This window comes from Mixophyes fleayi, chromosome 1, assembly GCF_038048845.1.
Source record: "Mixophyes fleayi isolate aMixFle1 chromosome 1, aMixFle1.hap1, whole genome shotgun sequence".
NCBI lineage: Eukaryota > Metazoa > Chordata > Amphibia > Anura > Limnodynastidae > Mixophyes > Mixophyes fleayi.
In genome coordinates, this window is record NC_134402.1 from 123674265 (window position 1) to 123685472 (window position 11208).

At 39.6% G+C, this 11208-nt stretch overlaps 1 protein-coding gene across 2 annotated transcripts; it reads right to left on the minus strand.

Annotated features, from left to right (window-relative positions):
• Positions 1 to 5022: 5022 nt before the first annotated feature.
• On the minus strand, positions 5023 to 9436 carry SPRY1 (sprouty RTK signaling antagonist 1). 2 transcript variants are annotated; one of them, XM_075200085.1, is made up of 2 exons: positions 8724 to 9436; positions 5023 to 7152 (listed from the first exon to the last, which is right to left on the minus strand). In XM_075200085.1, the coding sequence occupies exon 2, from the start codon at positions 7095 to 7097 to the stop codon at positions 6138 to 6140; it is 960 nt and encodes a 319-aa protein (XP_075056186.1). In that variant the 5' UTR covers positions 7098 to 7152; positions 8724 to 9436; the 3' UTR covers positions 5023 to 6137. The 2 variants fall into 2 exon arrangements, with proteins under 2 accessions (XP_075056186.1, XP_075056195.1); XM_075200094.1 differs by lacking the exon at positions 8724 to 9436 and adding an exon at positions 7888 to 8668.
• Positions 9437 to 11208: the final 1772 nt, after the last annotated feature.

Below are 11208 nucleotides of genomic sequence, written 5' to 3' on the forward strand. Positions count from 1 at the left end.
AACCGGGGCAAAACATCTATGAGGCTTGGTAAAGGTTGAACAAGAGCTGCATTCAGTATGGAGATGAAAAGAAGGGTTAAAATTGTAACCAACATAATGACCAATTCCTTGATTGAGTAGAAAGGACTAAATACCTTTTGAAATATATTACATTTATCATTATCCAGAAATATCTAGCTAATCTAAGATTATCTAGATAAAGTTGTAGTAAACCCACTTCTGACATTGTCCCTAATATAAATAACCTAGGAAAAATGTACCCGTTTGCAAAGCCAGAAAGGAAAAAAATGAAGTGAATTCTATAAACACTTAGTAAACTTTTATTGGATTTTATTTTTAGGTCTGTACTTTACATTGAGAAGCAATCTGTGCTACTGGCAAGTTGTGTAACTCAGTAATTAAATCACTTTTTCCACATTTCTTCTGGGGACGTCCAGTCCAGCTGTATTTTGAAACCGAGATGCAGGTTCTTCAGGTGCATGCAAATGTAAACAGAGAGTCTCACACTCGTTTCAGTGCCTTCCACTCTTAACAAAAAAAGCCAGCCTAGTGATTTCATTTCAAATACTTCAATGGCTGCCTTGGTTAAAGGAGTATGGTTGAGTAAAGAATGGTTAAAATAATAATCTAAACAAGAAACAGGATTATAAATATGCATCCAGCAATACACTAATTGGTGTATTGTGGAAAAACAAACACATCTAGCCAAGGTGTAAAAATAATTTCTATGTATGGACTGTGTGAATATTACCCTGTGTATCGTTCCCACATGACCAGAACAATTTCACATTTTCTCTCACATTTGCAGAGAATAACTCTTCATTGTGTAACTTACCCAAGTAAATTGCACTTTATTGTGGTATTGGAATAAATATATATTGTTATTTGGGTGTGGCGGAGAAAGATTTGCAAAAATAGAAAATATTTACATTAAACCGTTCACCTATTGTTCATTTTTTTCAGTAAATGTTATTGGGGATTTTTTTTTCATGCTCATAAAATAATACTTGGTTTAGTAGCTCCATAGGAAGTATATAGTGTTTAAAAGAAATAAAATAAAACAGCTTTGCGGTGTTTAAATGATTTCTCACTTACTTTTAGTGGAACAGCCACATGTAGGAGTGTGGAAAATAATGTGGGTCACCGCTGTGGAAGCAACCTTGTACCAACTCCTGCTATATCGGAATAGCAGTGGGGGGGGGGGGGGGGCATAGGCAAACCGAGGGTGGGGTTTCCTAGTGCCTGAAAACCCCTATCCAAGCCTGGGGCACTGTATAATTGAGGTGGATGGACCCTGCCCCCGCTTCACACGGCTCTGCTTGAAAAGGGAAAGCTGCGTGCCCCTAACAGTAGTGCACGCAGCATTGCCTATGTATATTATAGGGATAGGAAGAGTTGGAGAGCAGCCAAGCACTGTCTAATATTATAGCTACACCCCCATGCATGCTAGTCACGCCCACTGGTGCCGTGAAAACCCCCCTCTACAAATCCTGCATTTGCCCCGGGGGGGGGGGTTAGCTACAAATGTCCTAGCTAAGGTCACTTTATTGATGTTTGGTGACAGTTACAGTTTTGAAACATGGACAATAAACTAATCTGCCATAGAATACTTAGTGATATTGGGAAAAAAAATATTGATCAAAGATGTGTTGCTCTTACATAAATCAAGCTGTACCAATCAGCAAATGTTCAATACATCCTTCTATTGAAGTGGGGAGATACATCCAGATACTTCCAAAACCCGCAGCTGGAACTCATATCTAAGCGCATACATAAATGCAGTGTTGTTTATTTGCGTTAACTTGTAAACACCACTGTGTATAAAGACCAGTGAGCTCAGATCCTTCCTCATTGAACTGCAAACATTGTTAATTAAAGTTGTTTAACTAGGGCTACACTGCTGATTTTTGTGTGTAGTACATGTATTTTTCTTCTGGCTGAGAATACAACTGCAGGGTCAATAAGTCCTTCCAGTGATTTCATTTTAGCAGACAGGTTGTACAAGATTTTGGTAGATTGCAGTTAGAAATCACCAGTGTAAACTAGCACCGATGTCATACTGCAACTTCAGAAAAATTATGTTGTAAACGATTTGTAGCCTTTCAAGAAAACAAGAACCTTCACAAGCAAGTTTCAGTAGGGTGTGAGTGGCAATTCTTTTTTTTTTTTTTTGCCTCTCCTGCATGTGTAAACTAGATTCAGGAGGGTGGGACTAGAATCAGCTTCAATGAACAGACAACTGCTGGATTTTTGAAAGAGCAACAGGAAGAAGCAAGGATGGCATCTATAGAATGTACTCTGGCTTCACAAGATATCTTGATCATATATCATAGAAACTGCAACAAAATGCGTGGGAACACACCTACCAAGGTTAATTTATTCAACTTGTTTTGCCCAGACTCTACAGATGTGTTATAAATACTTCCTTTTAAGCCAGCATGTAATTAATTACAAATAGCTTCCTATGAGTGTGTTGGTGTATATAAAGATGATTAAGTATGTTTGGAGTTTTGCTGTTTGTTTTTCCATAAAACCAGGACACTTTTAATGGGATGTTTGCTAAGCCCATAAATACCATCCAATAGTTTATTTTGGCTGCCAGTGAGAGGCCTATGAGAGACTACTCAGCATTTTATGTACCAAACAACCTAGTTCAGTTTAAATTATCAATTGATAGGCACCTGATACAGACCAACCAGCCCAAAAAAAAAAAAAAAAAAAAAAAAAAATCAAGAGAAAAATAAGTCTATTCCTTAGCTGTCTCCTGCATGGTGCCCCTGTCTCCTATTATAATACAGCTGCAAAACATTTTTGTTATAAAATATGCAGATTTGAATAATTGCAAAATGCTGTTCCTGAAGTATTTTGTTGCCCTACAGAACCTTTAATCAGAGAACAACTAGCAGCCGCAGGCTACAAACAATAACTACCCAACCATTTTGGTTGTGCTTTAATCTATGTGGCTCAAGTGTTTAAATTCTACTAAAGTTTAAAGTTAAAGACTTCTAGAAAACACAGAATTGTTTGGAAATAGGCTGCAATAGGGATTAGAAAAGTAAAATCACAGCATTCATATGTCAGTGTTAAATACAATGAGTAATGTCTTAAATACAACCTATGACATACAATTCATTACAATTTTGTGACACTAGCTATTGCTATTAGCAATCTATAGAAATTCCTTTACACAAAGGTAGTCTTTATTATAATATAGTAGTATTGTATTTTATATAACTTATACTAAATACATTTTACACCAAAATAGAAACTACACTCGCCCAGTGCAGTTGTCTGCTTCTAACATAAAAGAGATGATTTAGAAATGCAGGTTTCATACAAATCCAGCTCTCCTGAGCAAGTTGGGTCTCGCACGAACAGATTCCTGCAATACGTCCTCTCACAAATCTTCCCAGAGTAGATCCAGAGCCAGGAATTGTTATGTATTTGTGAAACATAGTTCCTGTTTTGTTTTTGTTTTTTTTATTTGTTTTGTTTTTGTTTCCCCTGTGAAAAAGTTGCAGACTTACGACTTGATCTGAAAACTGGGCTAAAAATAAGTGTGTCGTCTGGAAAGACATGTCAGAAGTTTGTGCAGAAGTTTGATCTCCTCTCCACTCCTAAAGAAAAGTTCAAGCTTGTGAAATCTGATACAAACCAGCTCCACCCAACTCACAGAATCAACAAATCCAGAAATTGTTTAGCAGCAAGAGAAAGGACTACTAAGCAGAGGCAAAAACATATTGGACATTATTTTGTTGCGCTTTTGGATATTGATATTACTTTATGCTTTATTAAGCTTCAATGTCATTGAGGCTTCCACCTTTATTTTCTATTATGTAAAGGTGCCATTTTCCCAAAGCTAAATCTTCCTTATACATTATAAGAGTGAGAACTAGGTCAGACTACATTGTAGACATCAGAATTACCATAACATTCTACCATAAACAAAAACAGTCCACTACAAGCAGCTATCTGAACTTGTGTAGTCAGTTCTTTCTTCCTGGAAATTCAATGGCAAGGCAAATGAACCCATTGAAATTATAACATTTGGTAGAATTACTGGCAGCGACCTATATTTTAAACCCATGTTCCCTCCTTCCACACATACATCAGGAAGCATTTTCACGGTAATTGTCTGGATATCCTCTCCTGGCATGTACATTTATTTAAAAGGCACATAGTCTGGCAGATATCTGGCACTAAAACCCCCTTTTATCATTACCAATCTTTTCACAAAAAATATTTGTGGTTATGAAACTATAGGAGTTTACAATAACAAAACGTTACCCAGATCGAATGCAAGAATTTACTTTGATTGTTTAAAGTGTTTTGAGAGCACCTTTAAAAATAAATAATGCAACCACTAGCCAATCAAATGTAACTGTTTACATCCACCAACGCAATAATAAATGAAAACAAATCTCACTTTCAATGCAAAACTACAATTGCCATCATAATCTAGAATCAGAAAAGCCCTGAAAGAATGTTTCATACATACCAAATATTAAATTACCTGAAAAACACTCCAAGGTCAGAATGTCATCTTTACATAAGTACAACTTCCCACTTCTAGAGTGAAGAATGGCATTTTTCTTCCTCTCAGTGTGGATAGCACGCATTCTTAGCATTACACAAACAGGAGTTTAAAAACCATGTCTATGTACCCTGGGCACAGCTGCAACAATATATCAATGTGTGCCTCAGAAGGCTATGGGGCACCTTGCTAAAGTAGGTCTAACTAGATCATCAAATGCAACACTTATTGGTTAATTACTAAAACAAAGTCTAAAAAGCTCTTATCCAATCAAAGTTGCTTTCTTTATAGAACTCCGTTCAGATCCATCGCTAATGGCTGATTGCTTGCAATAGAAGGGATTTTTTAGGGTCTGGTTACTGAGAAGTTGCCACAACCAAAGCAGTGTTTGTCAACAAGGGAATTAGAATACATGAAAAAAAGCAAAAAACATGTAAAAAAGTTAAAATACAATTTTAATTAAATAAAAAAAAAAAATTATTCTGAAATATATGCTACAAAGTGGAACAGACCATAATGGTGTGGATATTGAATTCTGACAAAATAAAGAAATAACAGACACATATTAATTAATAATTATATTTTCTGCATTATAGTTAACATATGTATTTTATTTTGTGTCACCCTTATTTTTCTTTAAGTATTGATACTTTGTTATAATTCAGACGTAAATTTTCAACAGTCTTTGAAATAAATATCATAAAATAATAGATTCACATAATAAATATTCTTTACAATAAAAAAGTTTTAACAGACTTTTGTCTTAAAAATAGGCAATATTCAATTTTGTGATTTATACATAAAATATACAAAAAGCCAGACTGTGGCTAAGGCAATTAAAAACACAGAACACTTTTAAAAAAAAAAAAAAAAAAAAAATTTTTTTTATAAGAAACACAGAGGAAAACAGGTCACCACTAGGAAACACAAAATATTGGTTCCCCGGGGGAAAGAGCTTATTTCGTTAAGGCTACTGAATTTTCTGGCACCTGAAAATAACACATTAGTAACAGAAACAAGATAAGGCAAATTGGAGGCTGGGTTGGATTTAAATAGATGTCCTTCAACATAGACTAGTGTGTCTGAAGCCAATATACAAACAAAAAAGAGGGGGTGGGAGTCAACGTATATTAACTCATTAGAGGCTGGCATACTGAACGGACCCCAAAACCATGAATAGTAACTTTCTGCAATTTGCAGGACTTTATAGGAATGCAGTTCTTGCAACCCTTAAAATAGCAATTCAGTATTTTCACAGATGGGCAAAGGGTGTTAATTTTGGAAGAAAAAAAAAAATGCACTTTTTGGCCACCAAAAGTTAAGATATAACTAAACTTAACCTTGTGTTAATTCTGATAAACTGATCCACTATAGAAGAAACTGGTGTAGGTTTCGGCATCATTCCTCAACACAAAACATGGTAATAATGTGCACATGCCTAAGCCAACAATGCATCTAAACCAGTTACGGTAGAATTCTGGCAAAGGATGAATAAAGGACATTAAAAGGGGTAATAGAGGTACTTATGAAAACATATGTATATATGTATAACCTATGCAACGAATGGATCCATATGTTGGAAAGGAAAATCCCTCTATTAGAATCAGGAGGGCTTGCCCTGGCCGCGAGGAACCCCATCCAGTTTGCAATACACAGTATTTGAGTTCTTACATCTGCAACCTGGGCGGTTTACTCTGTCATAACAACCACGACACAGTTTCAGGCACCCCTTGGCAGGAGGGTAGCAGAGCAAGCAGGGTAAAAACACAGACATAGCTCCCATGCATAAGTATCTAGAGCAGCAGTGAGACTGTGAGCAAGAGCAAGGGTTATCCGCATAGGAGTCTCCCTCATCGTCATTTGAACAGTGGTAGAAAGCCGCTTTTACCAGGCACATGCAAGTGCTGTATTCCACCATGCTTTCGGCAGAGCAGAGACACTGACGATTGCAAGCCAGACATGACGGTAGGGTCCTTGGTGCCGTGCAGTCTGTGCACTTGCACTTTCCACACTGTTCACAAATAAACCTGTGCTGTGTTGAGTCCAATTTTAAAGAGCTCTTTAGGTCATCTACTACCAACGCAGACGCCTTGGGTTGCATTCGAACTACCCTGTCCGTCCTGTGCCCGGAGCTATTCCTGGGTGGTGGCGATTGTCCCAAAAGTTCTTGTTCAGAAGAGGCACTATTTGCGCTTCCAGAACTTGCAGCACTGCCTGTGCTGGTGGACCTACTGAGCACAGGAGCCCTTGCAATGTACACATGTCCTGTGTGAGCCAAGTGAGGGGGTCTGTGCTCATTGTTATTATTCACATTAACTGGTATGATTTCATGAGTCCTCTCCTGTTTACTGTGCCTGGGTGCAGTTTTTGGCCCATGTTTCCTCACCATGGATGGACCCTCTGTGTACTCGTTCCTGCTCCGGAGAGCTTTAATCTGGTCCAAAGACAAGATAGTTGCTGGTTGAACCTCCCGCTCATATTCCAACCGTTGCCTGCTGTCTAAAGAAGGCTGCTGGATGACAACTAATGAACCGCTTGTGCCATGTTGACTTTGTAGCTCCATCTGTAGTGATCTCGACTTCTGGCATTCAATGTGAACTTGGCATGCATCTGAAAACCTAAAAAAAAAAGAAAAAGATGAAAATCAATTCTTAAACAAAAATGTAAAACAGTAAAAGCGAGCAGAAAATGGTTAAATACCATAAAAAATAAATAAATCACTAAACACAATATACATGTATCAAATGGATACACTTTTGTTTAGTGGCTCTAAATGAAAAGTTTATTTTTTTTTCCCAGTAGAAAGGATCTCCAGCACTGCAAGATCCAACTAGCCCATAATAAAGTAAAGCTTGCAGATGTCAAATAAGTGTCAGATAAAGAGATTTATAGGGTTTGAAACAATGTATTGTATAAGTAGTACTTAGCAGCATATAACAAATTAACATCAGTATTTAAAATATCTGGGAAATAGCCTGTGTATTTGCTCATAATTACATATTAGTACAAGTAGAACTATTTAAACACGTTCCCTTAAATTTTATTTAAAAAAATATAGCCAAAAGCATTATAAATTATTTAAGATTTAAATAAATTACTCTTAAAAGTAATTTTAAAAACGTATCAGGGATTTGCAAATAATGCTCCAGGCACCAAAATGAAAAGTGTAATAAACGTACAAAAGCAGAATACGGAAACTGCATTCAATTGTTCTTAAAGATAAGGAAAACATTTAATAGCTTGAAAACATTCGAGGTTCCTTTACTTTATATACTTAAACTTCTATCAACCATAAGAGATGTTATATATTTTATCTTCTACGCTTACGCTGTACAGTTCTACAAAGTATATACCCCGTGTGCTAAAACAGCCAGATCCAGAGAGAAATCAAGAAGATCTGATACCAGTTGAAAGCTCTGCATCCCAATAGCTTACAGATGGCTAAAAGGGATATGTGAACTTTTGGTTTTTTTTCCCCCTGTAATGATTGTGATTCAGACCAGGGCAATCGTACAATCGGGGAGGAAAGTAGGATAAGAACGGTGGGGGGAGAAGTGCCAATAGAGGAGGGATGGGGGAGACGGAGAGGAAGGAAAAAGTTATGAATGAAAACAAACCCTTGCTGTGAAGAGGAGGGGGGAAAGGTGAACATGACCGCAGGGGGGCGGACTTTCCACTCATCCAGATGCAGTGCCCTGTCTTGTCTTATCCACTCCTTGTGCCCTAATGCAGAACACACCCCTACTTACTGCACGGGCATCATGTGCAAGGTGTTACAACCTCATGATAAACACACTCTCTGCACACAGACTACATGCACAACTAATGCAAATCCTTCTATAAGTGGAAAGGTAAAACAGAAGGTGATCATCATGATAGACCCTTAAAGGCAACACGAGTACTACCAATGCACGCAACGGGGTTGCTTTATTTTAAATGCATCCCTTCTGCATGCGTTTTACGAGTTCTGCATTGAGAGACGGCTCTTGTCACCTTCCTGAGACCCCATGGGATAGTTCTCTTATGAACACCTGTTGATCTGCACAGAACAGCCCGTGTGGCCTTGCACAAATAATCGCACCTGCTTGGTGTGATCAAGATTATAACACGTGCATTTGCACAGATGTTTTCAGATGCTGCTACCACGATACAAGCGCTTTAGTACAACCACAAAAGAGCAGAAACTTACCTAGTTGCAAGCAGGATCCAAACACAATCCCATGTAAAGCAGCACTGCACCAGATCCAAGCGGCGCTATGATTATTAAGCATGGGACATGAGGCGTGTCATACTACTACAATCTAAATAATTTCCAGGTATCACTGTACACAAGCAGATGACAAAGATCAATGACAGAACGGTAAATAGATCCACGGATTCCCGTTTCTTAGATGACAATCAGTAGCCACAAGGCATTTGTGAGCCTTAAACTTTAAGCAGGATCGGAAATTCACAGTGCACATCAATGTCTGTCAACGTGCATCGGTAGAGACGATCCAACAGGCACTGCTGCAAGTCCTTGTCAGCGTTGCACAGGGTTCCGTGTTGCTGCATGCGATGGGAGGAGGCTGCAGAGGGAGGACTCAGGGCTGCGACACTTCTTTAACTCCCTTTTTTCCCTCGCCAAGTAAAATCCAACGATTGCTTTTCTTTTAGCAAAACACCAATCTACTACTGCACATAACTAAACATCACAATGCAGTTCCCTTAGAAAACAATAATCCCCAGGTTGGCGTGTGAACGCCTCTCAGATACTCCAGTGTGGAAAGAGACTGCAGATAAGAGGCACTGGCAGAGAATAATGGTGATGAATGAGGGTGTCAGCCTGCAGCAATCACTCACAGCTCCCCCCACACACACAACCTTCCACGCCTCGCGCTCTTCTGCCTCTGAATGAATGGATTCCTGGAACACTGGGTTTGTTCAAGGAGGGCGCTCTCATTGGCTGGCTGCGGAGAGTGAAGGGAAAAAAACAGAATGTGGAGCTGCCCCGCCGCCTCTGATTGGCTGAGGGTAGAGGGCGCGCTCGCTGCAGTGGCGCGTCCTGGAGCCTGGAAGCGGAGAGGGGACTGCAAGGTGTATTTAGTGCGCTGCGCTCGGGGAGCCCACATGGGCTGAGGGTCCAGTGCGCTTCCCGACCTATGGCCGCGGTTAGGCTGCTATATCACTGTTATTCCCCGAGTTCTCTCCAAGCATTACTAGGACGTAATAGAGAGACTCAGCCTGCGTGTAACAGAGCCTTCTAGCTGTGTTTGTGTTGATGTGTCTGCACTTGTTGGATGGGAGATCCTGCGCTCGCCATGTCGCGATCTGTCCCCGCAGGGAGGGGAAGGGGGAAGTGTGCGTGACGTTTCCTGTAGATAAGGAACATTTATCCTTATCGCATTTACCTTCCAGTCTGGACTGAGTGGGGATTAATCCCCTGTATTTGCATTTAATCCGTGTTCCAGGCAGTAGAGTGTTAAGTGTGTCTGTCCATCTGGAGAACAACGGGCATTGCAAAACATATCTGCCTGTCTATGTGCTGGATCCCGTGCCTGTCAGCAATAATAGCCCCCCTGGTGAGAGACAGAGGTGTGTCCCTAATGTCCACACATTGCCTGGGGCTGTGCGGAAGGAGAGCCCATGTTACCTTGCCCTTCTCATTTCCTTGGATCAAAGTGCCACATGCTAATTAACCCCATTAAGAGCCACCGCTTGCCTCCAACCTCCCTATTAAGAAAGCGAATAAATAGAGTTAATCACTAGCGTCTGTACATAATACAAAGCATTAATGTCTGTATATAGACGCAGTCAGGCAGTAATTTAATACACAATGGAGAGTCGAATCATGTTTGTCTGCTGGATGATGTTGATGTTCGCACCACTGACTGATTTTATTATTCATTGTTATGGATTTGGCCTGATTTATAATGTTTGTCCAGACAATGTGAACTAAATATAGTACATGCAATTATTGTATTAAATGTTACCAAATACAATTATTTACCATTATGTTACTTACTCCATTTCAGGACAGAGAATCATTCAAAAAAACACCATCGACTGATTGCTCATGAACCCAGACATTGGCTAAAATAAGGTTTAATAGTACAAATAATAGGACTGGTGGTCAGTGTAAGTCATTGTGCAGTGTGCTCCTAGGAAGGTCTATGAGGACGGGGGAAATGACAGCTGGAAAGTCTAAGCTGAGCAGGGGGTCCCGAGAGCATTATTCAAAGCCCCTTTTACCGTATAGGGTGAACGACTGGCCCTTCTGGCTGCTGTAAACAGGAAACCAGCCGAGTACCTTCCACGTGTTCTGTAATCAGACTACAGCACAAGTTAATTATAACACTAGACATTGCCCTGATATACACATATAGCATGTCACCATCACAGGCTCATGCAATCGGTGGCTGTGAGAGGGAAACAGTTAACACTTATGTGTTTACCCTGTAAATATTTGAACATGAGCTACACTTCCACATTCTTTAGTGTGGATCATAACCCTAACTTCAGCAGATAAACATCTTTACCCCAGTAAACCACCCCCTCCCACACATATCATTTAGCTTGATCAAGTTCCGCTGCTTATAGGCTCCCTAGCACTTAGAATGTACACATCAATAATTATCCGTTGTCTGATTACTGTCCCCAGGAGGATATAGCTGGACAGATGGCTGAGCCAGACC